Source organism: Amphiura filiformis, chromosome 7 (assembly GCF_039555335.1).
Source record: "Amphiura filiformis chromosome 7, Afil_fr2py, whole genome shotgun sequence".
Classification (NCBI taxonomy): domain Eukaryota; kingdom Metazoa; phylum Echinodermata; class Ophiuroidea; order Amphilepidida; family Amphiuridae; genus Amphiura; species Amphiura filiformis.
Genome location: NC_092634.1, coordinates 45,105,950 through 45,125,525, shown reverse-complemented (window position 1 = coordinate 45,125,525; position 19,576 = coordinate 45,105,950). Strand labels below are relative to the sequence as shown.

The 19,576-nt window shown below is 36.9% G+C and overlaps 1 protein-coding gene and 1 long non-coding RNA gene across 2 annotated transcripts in view; both read right to left on the bottom strand.

Moving 5' to 3' along the window:
* Window positions 1–4,097: 4,097 nt before the first annotated feature.
* LOC140156385 (uncharacterized) lies at window positions 4,098–7,966 on the bottom strand. The gene is made up of 3 exons (XR_011859545.1): window positions 7,917–7,966; window positions 4,399–4,482; window positions 4,098–4,161 (listed from the first exon to the last, which is right to left on the bottom strand). It is a non-coding gene; the product is annotated as an uncharacterized lncRNA (long non-coding RNA).
* Window positions 7,967–8,871: 905 nt separating this feature from the next.
* Window positions 8,872–19,576, bottom strand: part of LOC140157892 (uncharacterized) — a 28,560-nt gene continuing 17,855 nt past the window's right edge. The window contains exons 2-3 of the mRNA XM_072181139.1: window positions 11,595–11,648; window positions 8,872–8,953 (exon numbers count right to left, since the gene is read on the bottom strand). Of these exons, the coding sequence (XP_072037240.1) occupies window positions 8,872–8,953; window positions 11,595–11,648 (136 nt within the window). The remainder of the gene's footprint in view (window positions 8,954–11,594; window positions 11,649–19,576) is intronic.

The window sequence follows — 19,576 nt, the reverse complement described above, 5'->3', positions numbered from 1 at the left end:
CATTTTTGAAAGTAAGTGACTCACCCGCCAAACCAAGTTCCGTCACCAGACTGAAACGTTGATGAGGAAGTGTTACGATCGTCGGTTCTATTCCAACTGTAATTAAAGCAAACAGACATCAATGTATCAACAAAAAGACTTTGACTGTTTTCATATTATACACCATCCAAACATACACGAAAATTGCATTTTTTTTTCTTTTTCCTTTAATAATTAATTTCCATCATATTGAAATTCGATGATTTTAAAACATGATAATAATAGTTCCGGGCTAGTCAGTTTCAATATGTTATCTCGAAAACTATAGCTTGCAATTTGGTGGAATTCAAGTAAATTATATATTTTGGGGAAATACTCACAAGATTGTCGGTTATATTTTACAATGTTTTAACTACATCTCCCTCTGCAAACATGATCAGCCCATACCATTTAATATTGGACCATGTTATCGAATTGAAAAGAATGAGTTTCTTGCATACTTTGTATAATCACGACTCATATGCATATTCTGTTATCATATCCACAACCATATTAAAATTATGTGGAACAGTCCCCATTATTTGAGATGCTATCTCCCAATTAGGATTTTGCTGTTTGGTGATTAACATTTTGAAAGTAAGTGACTCACCCGCCAAACCAAGTTCCGTCACCAGACTGAAACGTTGATGAGGAAGTGTTATGATTGTCGGTTCTATTCCAACTGTGATTAAAGCAAACAGACATCAATGTATCAACATAACTTTATGAACAGTTTTCATATTATACACCATCCAAACATACACGAAAATTGCATTTTTTCTCAATAATTAATTTCCTTCATTTTGAATTCGATGATTTAAAAACATGCTATATATAATCGTCCTGGGCTAGTCAGATTCAATATGTTATCTTGCAAACATTTCGGGCAAACATTGGCTTGCAATTGGTGTAATTCAAATAATTGTATTGGGGATACTTAGCAAGCTTTCGGCTATTATTTTACCACGTTTTACTTCCTAGTATGCTCTATACTGCAGATTAGCGAATCAATTGAGCCCAAGGTGATACAGGTAACATAATAATATATTATACAGGGTGTCCCAGAAAAAAATTACCAGGCGAATGAATTTGGACGTAAGCCGAGAAATAGACATCAAAAACCAAGTTCCGTCACCAGACAGAAACGTTGATGAGGAAGTGTTACGATCGTCGGTTCTATTCTAACTGTAATTAAAGCAAACAGACAAAAACATCCAAACATACGAAAATTACGTGGAACAGTCCACTTTATATAATTTTGAGATGTTATCTCCCAATTAGGAATTTGCTGTTTGGTGATTAATTTTGAAAGTAAGTGACTCACCGGCCAAACCAAGTTCCGTCACCAGACTGAAACGTTGATGTTCTATTCCAACTGTAATTAATGAAAACAGACATCAATGTATCAACAAGAAAGCTTTTTGAACAGCTTTCATAGTATATATAAATCATCCAAATATAACACGAAAATTGCATTCGTTCTTTTCTTTTTCCCCTCGATTATTAATTTCCTTTCATTCGATATAAGTTATCTCGCAAACACTGGCTTACAAAATGGTGAAATTCAAGTATTAAGGCTTGACTAACTATTGCTGGTCGAGGCAGTCAAAAAGATTAATTTTAATTGTCTAAATCAATATATTATTGAAAAATAACAACTTGATGTTTTGCATAAGTTCAGCCTACAAATCTTGAAAGCTTGTTTTTTTTATTGTTGTTAAGGTTAACTATTTTAAACTGTTGCGACTTGGTAGTTCACGAATGGTAGTGAGATTCAGCAAAAATTGCATTGGTCATTTCATAGCGAGCGTGTAGAAGAATTCAAATATCACAGATATACTTTTGTAGTCCTGTGGTTCTTGAGTTATGTTGTAAAGAGGGCTGAAACAACAACACTTTTGTAAAACGTACATAACTCATTAACAACAATAAATCAAGCATGTTTTCAAAGTATATGATTTGTAGTATGAACTTCTGCAAAACATCAAAGTGTTATTTTTCAATAATATATTGATTTAAACAATGAATATCGATTTTTGTTTTGGCTGCTTCTACCAACAATACGTCGTGTACCCTTAATGAGTTGTGTACGTTTTACAAAGGTGAGGTGGTCAGCCCTCTTTACAACATAACTCAAGAACTATATATTTGAATCCTTCTACACACTCGCTATGAAATGATCAATCCCATTTTTGCCAAACCTCACTATCATTCGCAGGATGCTGTGCACGACCAAATCGCAACAGTTGAAAATAGTTACTAACATTACACTTATATATTTTGGGGAAATACTTAAAAAATTGTCGGCTATATTTTACAATGTTTTACTACATCTCCTTCAGCAAACATGATCACATCATACTTCTGTCCATTTTATATTGGGTCATGGTATCGAATAGAAAATAATGAGTTTCCTGCATAATTTGTATTTATCACAGCTCATTTCCATGATAGTGTTATCGTATCCACAGCCAGTGGCGTAGATTTCTTTTTGACATGGGGGGTGGAGTTGGAAAAAAATTCCTCAAGTATGGTCGATCCAGCACCTTTAGGCGACAGAATAAGTTTATGTTCGCGCGCGAAAATTTGTTACTATTTTGAAGCTAAACTGATAAAATATGTTGTAAAAGCAGAAAATTTGCACTTTTGGGGCTAAAATGGGCAAATATGGGGTTAATTTGGTCAAAAACCCATTATCAGGCGTCAATATTGGGGGGGGGGGGTGATTGTATGGACCATCCCCCCGGGATCTTCGCCTATGTCCACAGCCATATGAAAATTACGTAGAACAGTCCCAATTATTTGAGATGCTATCTCCCAATTACTGTTTGGTGATTAACAATGAAAGTAAGTGACTCACCCGCCAGACCAAGTACCATCACCAGTGTTCCACCTGTAATTGAAGCAAACAGACATCAATGAGATATTCCATCTAAAATCCACACTCCCCCTGTGGAACACGGTTGTTTGATGTATATAGAATTGGCTTCATTATTAACTAAATACAAACTATAGATGGCGCTTTTTTATCCTAAATCATATTTCTTTATTTGCATGGGTTAGGTGATTAATATTGCCTTTAAAACAGCTAGAATAGGAGAAAGAAGCAACAAAGAAATTTTATAAACATATTCATTTTATCAAACATTTAAAGGAATTATTTGTATTAAAAGCTTGAAAGAGTAATTTCCAGTAATTAAATAGCGCCACCAATTTTGTCATAAATAGATACATTTTATATCCGAAAAAGCTTTAAAAAATACGATAAAAGTGAATAATTTTTGTTTAAGAGGGGAAATTAAAGTTGAGAATGGCTCAAAAGCATCTGTATACATTAGCATGATATCACTTTTAGCTGTTTAAGCCTAAGATTTGGTTGTACACGGTGTTTTGTTTGAAAATCTAATAAATGATCCCACCAAACAACCGTGGGAAGATTTTGGAAATATCTTCCACAGGGGAGAAAGAATTTCAGATGGAATGAGCACATTAGGGAGCTCCATTTGAAACTTATCTTCCCTCTGTTGAAGATTCAGGTTGAATCTTTCTCAGAGGGTGTATGAAATTCAAATGGAACTGTTGCCTAAATGTGCCCATTCCATTTGAAATTCATACTCCCCCTGTGGATCATATTTCCAAAATCTTCCACACGGGTAGTGTGAATTTTAAATGGAATAGCCCAATACAAATTATCCAAACATAACATCAAAAAATACATTCTTTCTTCTTTCCAATAATTCTAAGTTGTTAAAGGCGCCAGATAACAGTTAACAGTGTTTTGCTTTTTTCTCCTTCAGCAAACACAAGATCCGCGCATTTCAAAACTGTTCATTCATAAGGGACCGTTCAAAATTTATGCCAGTTGTCACGTTCCCCCTCGCGTCCGCTCAAAATTATCGGAGTCCCCTTTGTTTCCCCCTTTTCTCCATTTACAACTAAACTTTTCCCCCTTCATGGTAAAATCAAATCCCCCAAGACCCCCAAAAATAGAATGCCCCCTTACAACACCCACTCCGCCTGGCATAAATATTGAACGGTCCCTAATATTATTAAAGAGTGACTCACCCGCCAAACCAAGTTCCATCTCCAGACAGAGACGCTGGTGGCGAAGTGCTGCTATCATCACTTATATTGACATTCTTCCTGCAATTAAAACAATCAGACATCAATATACTCATACTTCAGAGTCTATAGTCGGTTTCAACCGCTTTGATATTAATGTAATATTATCCGAACATAACAAGAAACAATGCATTCTTTCTTCTTAACAGTAATTCCTTTTTTGTTGCAGGTCCAAATTGATAAAGGTCCAGATAACAGTTGATCTCCTTCGGCAAAGATCAGCGCAGCTCAAACCTGTCCAAAGAATCTGTGACTCACCCGCCTAACCCAGTCCCGTCACTAGACGGTGTTGTCGCAGATGACGAAGGTGATGAAGTGCTGCGATCATCGCTTACATTCCACCTTTAATTTGAAAAAAAAAAACGTACATCAATTGATAGACAAGAATTTTTAAACAGCCTTTGTATTATGAATCATCCGAACATAACACGAAAATTGCATTCTTTCTTTTCTTTTGTCCCCACGATAATTTATTATCTCTCATCGTGAAATTCGATGATATTAAAACATGCCTATTATTTAAGATGTTATGTTATCTCACAATACAGTTTCATTGCGTATATCGCGGTGAAACTCAATTTATCACCTGCAGAAAGAAAGTTTCAGGCCGGGTCAAAGGTCAGGTTCGTAACTAGCTTTGGCCAATGGCGTGATTCGTTGGTGCGATGTGGGGTCCAATCACGTGTGTCGGTACTGCTTGCTCGACGCCATGCTTGTGAGCTAGAGCGTCATTCTTTGTCGATGAAGCATTGGAGAAAGATCGGTGAAAAAATTTCTCCCACCCACCACACCCATTAATGGTGGAGGTAGGGAATATATTGATTGAAGATTTTATTCATATTCAAAACAAAATATGAAATACTTTCCAGAATTAGTATAAGAATTATCATGAGGCTTCGTGAATAGGTAGAGTGGGTATTTATTACTATTACTAGTCGAGTAACAAAGCCAACCAAGCAGATATATTCACCACAAAATGAGGGCAATGTTACTCGATACTTAGGGTATAATTGATACGTGAAGTGTGTAAGAGGCAGTTTTTCTGTCCGAATTTTTGATATTTAATGTAATAGTGTAGTTCTTACATTAACTTAACCAGTTATTTCAAAACAATCATTATTTTTCTGTCAGGTAATCTTCCTGAATAGCAATTATGGCTTCAGTAGTCTAGTGGAGCACGCTATGTATTTATATGGAAAACGAAGGTTTCAGCCAGTCAATGTTTGCTTTTTCATTGAGATCATGCTTTGATCCAATTCTCTTTATATTTGAAGGCCTCAGCTTTGCTAAGACCGCGGCATTTTAGTGAGCAACCTGCTCTATAGGTAATCACGAATGGAGCTCACCACGTAGGTATTTTCATACCGGGTAAAGTTGTCTCCTTATTATTTATCTGGGCTTTTTATGACTAGTACTTCCCACCATCCAAAATCTCCCTATTTTGCCAGCCAACAATATCACATAATTATCAGAGATTACCCCATATGTTTAATTGCAAGCATCCAACCAAGGTCAATCAATTAGATGTACATCCTTGAATCACAATTGTCATTTTAAAACCATGTCTCGCCTGTCAAATATTACACATTACAAGCATCTTTCAGAAGGATTATTTAATCTTCACATGAAATCATTCCTGTCCCGGTACATCCTTTTAAAGGTTTTTTTTTTATGAGTCAACTTACATGGACTCCAGGATGTCCCGGCGGAGTTCGTCATGAGGTATATTCACATCAACAAAGTTGTCTCTAGCATGCTTGTTTTGCCCTTTTGCTTTTTGCGTGCTTGCTAGCATGCTTTGCCCTTTTGCTACTTTTAGGTAACCACCATCACCAGAAAAGTATAGTACCAGCAATCGCTTGTCCAATTTTGGGCTGCTTGTGTATTGGCCGATTCCAGTTTTCTTTGTTAACAAACATTTGGTGAATAAATTCACTGATCTTTTTCTAATGTCGACATGAGTCGCAAAAAGTTGTCAACGTGTTGTTTTATTTCTGTCTGGGGATAATTAGGATTTTGCTGTTTGGTGATTAACATTTTGAAAGTAAGTGACTCACCCGCCAAACCAAGTACCGTCACCAGACTGAAACGTTGATGAGGAAGTGTTACGATCGTCATCGTCGGTTCTATTCCAACTGTAATTAAAGCAAACATGCATTATAATGTATCAACAATAAAGCTTTTAAACAGCTTTTATATAACACGAAAATTGCATTCGTTCCTTTTCTTTTCCCCCATGATTTTATAAAATTCTATGCACCTTAATGAAACATTGTGTAACTTTGGTATATTTTGACAATTTTGGGCAATTTCTCCTGTGACATGGGGATTGAAATACCAACTTGTCGGCTATATTTTACAATGTTTTACTTCATCTCCTTCAGAAAACATGATCAGCTCATACCAGCTCTGTCCATTTAATATTGGTCATTGGGTTCGAATTGAAAAGAATGAGTTTCTTGCATACTTGCATAGTCATGAGCATGATGAATATTATTACATGGCATATGAACATTTCTTGGAACAGTCCAAGGAAAAGTCCACTTTATATATTTTCAGATGCTATTTTCCAATCAGGATTTTACTGTTTGGTGATTAACATTTTGAAAGTAAGTGACTCACCCGCCAAACCAAGTTCCATCGTTGGTTCTATTCCACCTGTAAGTAAACCAAACAGACATCAATGTATCAACAAGAAGACTTTTTGAACAACTTTCACATTTTCTTCCCCCACGATAATTTAGTATCGCTCATTGTGAAATCCGATTATTTTAAAGCATGCCATAGTCGTTTTTATATATGTTATTTTGCAAGCATTGGCTTCCACAATTACAGTAATCATATATTTTGTGGAAATACTTAGCACGTTGTCGACTATATTTTACAATGTTTTCCTTATCTCCTTTCAGCAAACATATTAGCTCATTTTAATATTGGTCATTGTGTTCGAATTGAAAACAATGTGTTTCTTGCATACTTGCAAGTATAATCACAAGAACTTTACAATGAGCATGATGAATATTATTACATGGCATATGAAAATTTCGTGGAACAGTCCACTTTATATATTTTCAGATGCTATTTTTCAATCAGGATTTTACTGTTTGGTGATTAACATTTTGAAAGTAAGTGACTCACCCGCCAGACCAAGTTCCATCGTCACTTACATTCCACCTGTAATTGAAGCAAACTGACATCAATGTATCGACAGCTTTCATAATAAGTATAAATCATCCAAACATAACACGAAAATTGCATTCTTTCTTTTCTTTTCCCCCCACGATAATTATTTTATTATCGCTCATTGTGAAATTCAATGCTTTTAAAGTATGCCATAGTCATTTTTATATATGTTATCTTTCAAGCATTGGCAATTACAGTATAGCAAGTTGTCGGCAATATTTTACAATGTTTTACCTTATCTCCTTCAGTAAAAATGATCAGCTCATTTTAATATTGGTCATTGGGTTCGAATTGAAAAGAATGAGTTTCATGCATACTTGACAAGTATCATCACAATAACTTTGGATATGTTATGAGTATGATGAAAAGGCATATGAAAATTACGTGGAACAGTCTACTATTTTCAGATGTTATCTCCCAATTAGGATGAATCAAAACTCGACCGGTGATTGACCGCCGGTTCCGTCCGGTTTCCATTGTTCTAGAACAATAGAAACCGGACGGAACCGGCGGTCAATCACCGGTCGAGTTTTGATTTCATCCCTAGGATTTTGCTGTTTGGTGATTAACATTTTTGAAAGTAAGTGACTCACCCGCCAAACCAAGTTCCGTCACCAGACTGAAACGTTGATGAGGAAGTGTTACGATTGTTGGTTCTATTCCAACTGTAATTAAAGCAAACAGACATTTTTAAAACAACCGCTTAAGACCGCTAACAACCGCCGCTCACTAGGGATATCCAACTAAATTGCCCCTTAGGTCTACAAAGAACCACTGACCAAGTTCCACCACCAGACAGAGACGATGATGAAAAAGTGTTACGATCGACGCCTCTGTTTTAAGCAAACGGACATCCATTTATTAATAAGAAGTCAGTTTGAAAGTTTCACTTAAATAAATAAATTATCCAACCTTAAGGGCTTGGGCACTCAGCTTTGCACAGTATTTTTTGTGGTACCTGAGAGCACAACAGGCACACCAAATTGCATTCTGAATACGAGGAATGACATCCTGCAGTCAAATAATTTTGATTTTGTTTTAATTCGCAATATAATAAAAATGTTAATACAAATACAAATATTATAGCTTGTTATGGCAATTTATTAAAAATTGAATTAAATTCTCGTATTATTTTCAATAATTCCTTTGTTTTGAAATTGGATAATGTAAAGCATGTCCATACTATGGTCAGTCTAAACATTACATTGTTATCGTTCGGTGATTAAAATTTCACTCTCAGATTAGTAGTGCTGCCGCCCCACACTGCTGCCAAGCTTACTTCATTAGAGTATCTGTGGGTACTCTAGAGTACACACATTGCAATCACACGTTCAATATACACACTGGGCCATATGGAAGAAACAGGGGAATACTTAAATTTTCCCCTGAATATGGACCCAGTATAAAGAAGAAATTAACAAACAAACACTGGTACTGGATTGGTACTGAACTAGTACTCTAAGAGTAGCCATAAAGTAGCTGGGTAGCTGTGGACCTCTAGGGTCGGCAGCAATAGGAATCTGATAGTGTTTGAAAGCACCACTGCACTCACCCTCCAAACCATGTTCTATCACCAGAGAGAAACGACGACGGCGGGGAAGGGGTAGTGTTCCCGGGAGTGGGAGTCGTCCTGTAGTATAAAAAGCAAACAGACAGCAATGTATTTAATTGGTGTGACTCTAGGATCTTTGGTTGAACACTAATTTTTATCCTTTTAAAAAAGTGGACATTTTAACATCAGAAGCTCATATTTATCTCATAAGCCCAGTGAAATTTTAGGTTCTTATACATGATTTATAGGTTAATGAACAAGTATTACTTGTTGGGAGAGAAATTAGACAAAATAATGCACACGCGCTGATGTTGATGCGTCTAATGCACGAGCCCCGAAGGGGGAGTGCATTAGACGCATCAACATCAGCGCAAGTGCATTATTTTGTCTAATTCCTCATACACGAGAAGAAAGAAAAATGCGTGATTTTTCTGTTTTTATAACGAATTATCACAAAATATATTGGAAAATAGAAAGAAATATAAATGCATCAACCCGCCCGACAAATGAATCAATCCTACATGACGCGAACGCGCGCGAAACAATGCGAGTAGTACGCGGAGTGCACAATATACACAATCAATGCATGTTTCGTATTTTTATAACCCTTGCTCTGATTGGTTCTCGCTATCAAAGAGTGTATGAAATAAATGTTATGAACGAAAAAGTGATAATCTCATCTTTTTATATATTCAATGATTATAATTAACTAGATTTCGCGGTTCTCGGGTTGGGCGGTTCTCGTGATAGGCCTATCTATAATTACCCAACACCCGTTACCCATAATACTTGTCCTAACCTTTCAAACTACTACGATATACGTCGCTCAATGATTAATCAACTCTGTTTTGTAGCTGTGACGCTTACTTCGGTACCCATAATCTGAAAACCCATCGTTCACCTCTTTCAAACCCTGCCCTGCTACCACATTGAGGACCCCAAAATACCCCGAAATTCAACGCAAACGGGTTATACCATAACTGATGATTTTTATGTTAATCCTGTCTAGAAAATAGTATTGGTCCGATGAGATGCACCTGTTAGTCACACTGTAATGCTTTTCCGATGCTCGCACTGTACTCCGCGCACACTCCCGTTGATACTCCGCGATAGCGCACCGCGAGCACGCGATAGTGCACCGCGTGAACGCGAAACGCGCGGACGCGAACGCGATAGCGCGCGGACAGAGGACGGACACGCCGTAATTAGTATTAAGATAATGAACGCGTATTACTGGTTGGGAGATAAATTTGACAAAATAGTGCACGCGCGCTGATGTTGATGCGTCCAATGCACAAGCCCCGAAGGGGGGTGTGTGCATTAGACCCATCAACATCAGCGCAAGTGCATTATTTTGTCTAATTTCTCGAGCAACTAGTAATACGTGTTCATTAACCTATTTCATACACGAGAAGAAAAAACACGTGATATTTGCTATATAACAAAATAATTATCACTAAAAATATTGGAAAATAGAACCAAATATAAATGCATCAACCCGCCCGAAAAATGAATCAAGCCTACACGACGCGAACGCGTGCGAAAGCACTGCGCGTAGTACGCGGAGTGCACATTATACACAATTAATTTGGATTTGCAGGTAAAGGATAAATGTCTTGAGCCATCTTGAATAGAGAGGTTAATAATATCATTATGTAAAAAAGATAATGACCATAATTCTCAAGATGTGTGGCCAATAGGTTTTGATTTCCAAAAAGGACATTGACCCGTTTGAGTCATGTTGACAAAATTTATTGCTTATGGGGGTGACGAATAAAATCCGATTGCCTACATGAGGTATGAATAGTCTGAGACCATTATTACTAATCTCAGGAATAGTTAATATATATTCAGTGGCCGGATATTAGACAAAAAAGTAGTCTGCGAGTGAATTTCTTATTGGAGGTGAGTTAGTCCGACGGGTACTTTCAGTGCTTTTAAAACTGACTAACTTAATTTGACCCCCTTAAGGGCTGGGGTATGAACGTTTGGACAGTATTTATTTTGGGACATTAGAGAACATCAGACATATCGAATTGCATTCTGAATACGAAGAATGTCATTCTGATATCAAATAATTTTGATTTTTTGAAATTCGCAATTTAAAACACATTTTATGGCAAATCATTAAAAATTGATATTTTTGATATTTAACAGTACTTGAAGTAAACTTTACAAATCTGATGCTTTATACTTAAAGTGTATGTAGGTGGGATGAAAAGCCGACGATCAATTGAAAATTTTATGAAACGTCAAAATTTTCAATTGACCGTCGGCTTTTCCTCCCTGCTACATACACTTTAAGAATATGTCAGTAGATTTATATAATTTACTCCGAGGACTGTTATATATCAAAATTTGAAAAATATCAAATTTTTATAATTTGTCATAAAATTTGTATTATATTGTGATTTTCAAAAATTAAAATTATTTGATATCAGAAAGACATGCTTCGTATTCAGAATGCAATTCGATAGGTCTGAGGTGCTCTCATGTCCCACAAAAAATACTGTCGAAACGCAATAAACGCTCATTTTAGATCCCTTAACGTAAACAAAAAGAAAATTCGGCGTTTTATTAGGGTGCGGACAACCCTATTTTTCGCATCGCAGAAAACGTTGTCCCGAAATAATGTAGGCCGTAAAAGTTTTTGGCTGATCAATTTCAAAACCTGATACTTTATTTAGTGTGCATAATGTATTGAAAGTTGACTACCCACCCATCATTGGCGTCAGACCAAGGTCGATTCCACCATCTATCGCTTCTTTTCTTCCTGTAAAATGAAAGTAAACAGACAACAATTAATAATTATAAATTGTTTGACATGTTTCATAGTAATAAATTATCCACATGTAACATTCACACACAAAAAAAGCATTTTTTTTTTCAATATTAAATTCCTCTTATTTCGAAATTGCATGATTTCTTCAAGATATGCAGCAAATTTGACACACTTCAGTTGTAGCAAGTTTAATGGATTTTTTTTAAATTTAAAATTAAGCTTGGGTTACTACCCATTTATGTTGGTGCGTTTATAGATCGCAGAGCACTGACACCAGTTACATGGATCATCTTCAGGAATCTTTAAACAAATTACCCAATCATGCCCATGTGTGGTTATTACTTGGTGACTTTAACATGTTTAACCTCCCTGACGTGAACTGGTGTGATAATACTTTTAAACCAGGGGGTAGATACCCAGGTCCCAGCAGGAAAATGATGGATATTTCAGCGAACATGAACTATCACCAGATTGTTACGAAACCTACACGCCTCAACAGCATTTTGGATCTTTGCTTTACTAGAATTCAGTTGGTTCAAGATGTTGATGTGATCGCAGGGATTAGTGATCACGAAATTGTGCGCATACCGTAAAACCCCGTCTACAAGCAGGCGGCATAGGACACGCAACACGGACGTACGAGGCTGGCGAAGATACAGGGCTGACAGCCCCATTCACAATACACGGTTAGCGATTATAAATGGACAATTAACATACTTGCAGTGGGGTACTTTTGCAGAACCCCAACGGTTTTAGAGTAAGATAATTTTGCTTTGACACCACATAACAAATTTAGAATTGTTTGTGAAGATTTCATGATTATGTGTTAATCCAATGGCGACGTCAAAAATAGCGATATCGCATCCACCATCATCTGTCTACAAGGATATACCTAAGAAACGCCCTCAATAAAATTGGTTGCTTGTTGTATTTGGAGTTTGAGCAAATATATACTGGCACTGGGTGGCTATGCATTCCATCTAAGTATGTTGTAACACCAATCAATTGTATTGACATAATAACGACTGTTTCGTATATCAGGATCGTATAGCTCAATTGATAGAGCGTCAGCCTTTGGAACTGAAGACATGCTGAAGAGAGCATGGTCCGGGCACCGGTTCCGTTTTTTCATTCTCGTTTAATTTTAACTTTTTGACATGTTCTTTTTATCTTTCTTCAAATCTACCTTTCTACTTTTAATTTTTGGTGTTTTTTTTTTTTTTTTTTTTTTAGTTTTTTTTTTTTATAGTAATTTTGTGGTTTTATAGAAACTAGTAAAAGCATTTATTCTAAATAATAGCGAAACCCACGGTTAGACAGATGTGTTGTAACTACTTGTCTGTCCTCGTCTTTGCAATAAAAACCTATGTTGCACCTTTGTGCCATCCCAATTCTTGAGGTAGGGTGCGTTTTTGGCTTAAGCACGATTTTGTTTCTACTTGAAATGAAATCAAAATAAATATTGTTCTGTTGCCACAATTGCAGTTTTTTCAATATAAAAAAATAGATGAGGAATAATAATTATTCCATATTTGAATCTATTGTCCCATCAAGAATAGAGTGTCTTCAAAAACTTCAATCAATTCATCTGACAAAGGAAACTATTCTGGTCATTCAATTTTGTTTCGCTTGCACCTGTTATATCACAGGCGTTGGTAGAGAAGGCACACTTCTCTTGTCTTCACCGAAGTAGTGATGTAAACACTAACATGATTAATTACCATAGCTAGCAATGGACATACACTATTTTTTGTTCCACTTGAACCCATACTATAGGCTATTCGCTGTCGATGTGACGTAATTAATCGGATTAACTACCATAGCAATTGATGAATACAATTTCGAATATATAGCCCTGCACTTCATCGTTCACGTGGCACCTATGCATTAAACCATAGTTGTCAAAGAAATGCTAATCACTCGCCATGTAAGATTAGTATTTATGAAAAGAGTGGTATTCAATCTATGTTTGGTGACATACGCGGGTGATTAGTGCAATCTGCTTGATGGTAGTTATTGCGATTATTACGTCACTTCGACAGCGAATTGTAGTATAGACGAATCCAACAAGCCAAGTGATGGTCAGAATTTATTCGGCCATTATACGCTGGTGAAGTTGCGTAATTAATCGGATTAATTACCATAGCAATAGATGAAAACAATTTTGAACATATCGCGCTGCGCTACAAGCAGGTTACGCTCATCACCTGTACTGTGTATGTCTGCAATCATAGATTGAATACAATACTGGTCTTTTCAAAGATCTTACAGGTGCAGCATGATATGGTTCAATGAAGAGGTACCGTCTGAACGTATCAGTGTATAACGCGGTATATTCAAAAATTGTTTTCACCTATTGCTATGGTAGTTAATCCGATTATTACGTAACTTCGCCAGCGTATTGAATAAAACAGGAGGATGTGAGTTCATAAGGGCAATGTCGGGGATAGGTCACAATCGATGTGGAGAGATGAGAGGTCCGACCAACAGCCATAGCGATTCAACTAATTCCAGCGGACGGTCTGTGGCTAGTAAGGAATCGTCTTTGACCACATGCGCAGATCTGTCTCGTCAGGAAGATATTTAATATCCCGAATTTATAATAGGCCTATGCCTACCAGTTCCATCGTATAACCGATCTGCTAGAGAATATTTGTTACCATGTTTAATAAATTCGTATTTATCGTATAATAAAATGTAGCCAAATGTATATTATGTGTCACACGGTTTTCTGCTGAACCACTAGCAGGCTATGTTACCACATCTATGACAATGACAAAGGTGAATTTTGATGATTTTTACGATCGTCCGGATGAGCAAATCACTGAATGGGTCTTTAGTTCCTCCTCTCCTTATCCTGCCAATATTATATGAATCAAAGAAAAATAAAGAAAAATAAAATTAAACAAGAAAAAAAGACAAAGAAAAGAAACAATAAAAGAAAAACAATAGAATAAATTAAACTAAATATGAAAAAAAAAATGATCACGAAAGGAGTCTTTAGAAAATGCAAGAAAATATAAATGAAAAGTTTGAACAATATTTTGTTTATAAAAGTTTGTGTGACCGTGATGAGGCTCGAACTCACCATCTTCCGATCTAAAGAACCAAAGTCTTATGCCTTGCCAAGTGAGCTATGCTCGTGAGATGCGAAATAAAGATAAAATAATACATTGTATACCTGCTTGTGTCGGTAAATGATTTGCTCAAATTCCATAATGATATAATATTGTGGAGGGCGCTAGCGTGAAATATGCTATCATCACAGTCGCTTCTATTCCTTATAGACGGGTTTCTACGGTATAACCCCAGCGTAGTAGACCTCCAAAACGCAAAGTGTATATGTTCAAAAAAGCTGATGTGGAAAGTTTGACAAAAGATCTTGAGAAATTAAGTGACTCCTATACCATGTATACAGATGAATTAATTGAACAGTCGTCTGTGGACGAGTTTTGGACTAAATTCACGGAAGGCCTTAGTGAGGCAATGGATCAGCATAATATCCCCAATAAGATGTCCTCCTCTCAATTCAATCTTCCATGGGTAGACAATAGCACCAAACGTGCTATCCGGAGCTGAAACAGCGGCTCTATAATAAAGCCAAAAAGTCTGGCAAGGCAGAAGAATGGGAAAAATTTAAAACCATGCGTCGCAACATAGACCGTAGTATCCGTGAGGCACATAAGAGATATGTTTCTGAAGTGATCGGTGACAGTTTGTTATCTAACAATACTAAGACATTTTGGAACTTTGTTAAAGAGCCTTTAAAGCAAAGAGGCAACACGCCTTTGGCATTGGAACAGTCAATACCGATAAAGGTATTGCAGCTAGCCCTAAGGACAAGGCGGAGGCTTTGAATAGACAGTTCCAGTCTGTATTTATAGATGAAGATTGTAGTAACATCCCAAATCTGGAACCTAATGAGGTCCCTGAACTGAATTCAGAGCATTAGGATCACCACTGAAGGGGTGGAGAAACTGCTCAAAGATCTGCAGCCGCAGAAAGCGCCCGGTCCAGATGGTATCACTCCTCGCATCCTTAAATTATGTGCTGCAAGTATTGCCCCGATCCTCAAATGTATCTTTCAAAAATCGCTCAATAGGGGTATCCTTCCCGTAGACTGGTTGCACGCTAATGTGGTCCCAATATTTAAAGGAGGAAACAGCTCCCTCCCATCGAACTATCGCCCGATCTCGTTAACCTCAGTGGTTTGCAAATTACTTGAGCACATCATCTGCCACACAATAATGAATCACTGGGAAGACAACGAAGTTCTTTTGGATAACCAACATGGATTCCGAAAGGGGAGATCCTGCGAGACGCAGTTAGCAGCCACAATCGAAGACCTTGCTGAAGTCCTGGACCAGGAGGGCCAAGTTGACTGTATCATAATGGACTTCAGCAAGGCGTTTGATACGGTTCCGCATCAGAGACTGATAAAGAAACTAAAGCACAGCGGAATAGCAGGATCTTTACTCTCGTGGATGCAAAACCCGGAGATCACAACAAGTGGTATTAGATGGAGAGTTATCAGAAAGGGTGCATGTGTCTTCTGGAGTTCCACAGGGAACTGTATTGGGTCCCGCCATGTTCCGCCTGTACATCAACGATCTGCCTAGGAAGGTGAAGTCAACAGTTAGACTACTAGCAGATGATTGCATTATGTACAAGAGGATCAACTCACCAGCAGACAAGACATTAATTCCCTGTGCTCTTGGCAAGAGAATGGCTCATGAGATTTAACTCCAAAAAGTGTTTTTCAATAAACATCACCCACAAGAAGAACCCCGTTACTCACGCCTACAACATGGGAGGTGTTCCACTTCAGTCTACAGATAGTCACACCTATTTGGGGGGTCAACATTAACAATAAACTCAATTGGAATCAGCATATCAATAAAACCACAACCAAGGCCAACAAAACCCTGGGTCTGCTTCGCAGAAACTTCTATCACTGCAGTACAGCAGTGAAGTCAATTGCCTACAAGACTCTTGTGCGCCCGCAGCTTGAATATTGTGGCACAATTTGGGATCCCTATCACCAAGTATCCATTGATCGCATTGAAGCGGTGCAAAATCGTGCTGCTAGGTTTGCTACAGGGAACTACAGCAAGGAAAGTAGTGTTACATCCATGAAGAAAGACCTTGAATGGGCCACATTAGAAGAGAGACGCCTGAGATAGAGCCCGTCTAAATACAAAGATACAAACCAATCTGCAGCTATTGAACTCAGCAAATTTAGCATCAAGGGGGAGACCAGTCATCACCGAGTTACTAGACAAACATCTGCTACTTCATTTAGGAAAATACCCACTCAGAAGGACTGCTACAAGTATTCCTTTCTCCCTAGGACAACGGCACAGTGGAACTCACTTCCTCCATCAATTAGACAATCCCCAACTACGGAAAATTTCAAACGTCAGCTGCAAGCTTGCAACCCTCTGAACCATGAGGGCCCTTTTTCGTTAATTGCCTGCTGCCTTGCTCCGCGTCAGCGCCCTGTGTTAGACATCCTTTTGGAGATTACACAGTAGCTAACAGATGCAGATACCGAAAGCTGACAATAAATTTAGAGCGAGAAAACATCAAAACAGGTGTTGAGGCAGCGCACTCGGTGATATATTATCTCATCAAACTATTAAAGCCCCCCCACTGCATGGAACTGCAGTGAACTGTCTTGGGTGCACCATTTGATTTGGGTGGTAGCCCTAGGCTACTATAGGGCTTTTTAAACACACCATATCCGAGAACCGTTAAAACCCACTAACCGCTCCACCCGAAAGGGCCTTTGTTTAAGGTAAGGGAAGACCCTCATCAAAATCACTTTTTCTTTAATAAAGGTGCTATGATTACCAAATATGGTCTGTAGGACCACTGGGTCATTAAAAGGAAAAAAATGATTTTCACATAATTTGCATATTCAATTGGCCGCCATCTTGGATTTGAAGGTGTCAAATTTCAAAATAGTCTATGGACCCAAGGAAATAAGCTATATAGGAACTTTTCTATAGGAAAAGAGAAAAGCCATATTAAAAAAAATGTTGGAGTCAGATTTTTTTAAAGCCTTTATTTTGGTCAAAAACAGCAACAACAAAAATTGGGGACAAAATCAGGGAAATCTAATTCCAACATTTTTTGACAAATGACCTGAGGTACATTCTGTCCAAATTTCATAGAAATCCATTAAAAAATGGGGTCCACTTGCTATTTTGAAGGTTAAAAATCACCATTTTTGGGAAAATGCGTTTATATCTAGAAACACCTTTTACATTTTATTATGCAAATTAGATGGAAAATTATTATGTGTATAACATGTAATAAAAATTCCTTTAAAAGGAATAGGGCGGGCAAATGAAAAACTGTCAAGAAAAAATGAAAGAATGAGTAAGTGATCACAATTAAAAACAGGGAAAATATGACACAACATCGATTTCCAATGGGGGAATAACACAAAACGTATAAACAAAGTTAAAAGAGTTTTTAACTTTATACGTTTATACGTTTGTTATTCCCCCATTGGAGGTTGTGTCATATTTTCCCTGATTTTAATCTTATCTATTGCTTATCCTTTGGTTCTCTGCTGGTCAGTTGGAACAGATTTTCCCTGTTTTTATATTAACCCTTCACATCATAACAGAAGACGTTTTATGTTAACATTTTATATAAAACATTGTTATAAAACTTTTGTAGATAATAGTTATTTAAAACATTTTCGTAATCATCATCAGACTTCTGCTCATCTTCTCTGGTGAGACAACAGGGCTGGGGTATCTTTCCATATCAAAGTTTCAAAATCTGTCATCAATTTCCCCAATATGTTGTTTTGATACAACTTATGAGGGGAAAAGTTTGATTTTACAATATTTCTATATCATTTTTTAACTTTGTAACTTTATTATGATTAACATAACTGTATTTCAAAGCGTCAAACTATATCATTATTTTGTCCCAACAAAAATAATCCTGGGAATAAAATATTCATTCATATGTTTATTTATTTTATTCAACCTGGGCCATTTCTACTGGTGCACATGCATTCTAATAATTTGTCTATAATACCTTATACAAGCATCAGCAAGCATAATTTGTCACAAGATTTGAAAAGTAAATAGCCTATGTACACACTGAACACAATGCACATACAAGCTGTAAAGTACATACCAAGCTGTCAGTATAAAATGATATATATGACCTTCACGATGCTATTAATTTAGCCCAAAGATTAGGAAAACTAGCAAAACTGGTGAACTGGTACTGTTCAAATAAAAACATCTGCAAATCTTGCTGCAATTTCCAAATAGTATTTCTATTACTTAAATAATTATTTTTGTTATTTCTTTTAATACAAACACATTACTGCCTATGATGACTTTATCGTATTACTTACATATCAAAATCCAAGTAATAATTACAAAACTCGCCGTAAACTATCATCTCTGTGGGTGTTTGGGATATAACCGGCACAAATATTTTCTCAACACTGCGGCATGTGAAAAAGTAGGTCAATAGTCAGACAAATATAGGGCAGGCACTTGATTTATTGCAATTTGTTGTGAAGATAACATGATAAAAGCTATTTTGCTTTTTGAGATACAGAATTTTTACTGTAAAAATATTATATATCGCCACTTGAAAAACAATAAAATACATAATAAATATCACGGCTTGAAAAACAATAAAATACATAAACAATACATTTGATCGTGCAAGATGCTTCACTTCAAGTTGCAATTTCTTGGGAACCGTAAGTGCGATTTTTGTGGAATAAAAAGTATGTGAAAGAAAAAAGTTTGCTCTTTTACCCCCGTTTTAAACACACCATATATCCGAGAACCGCTAAAACCCACTAACCGCTCCATCCGAAATTCTAGGGAATTCACTGGTATTGGGTTTAGCAGTTCTCTGGATATAGCCAGGTT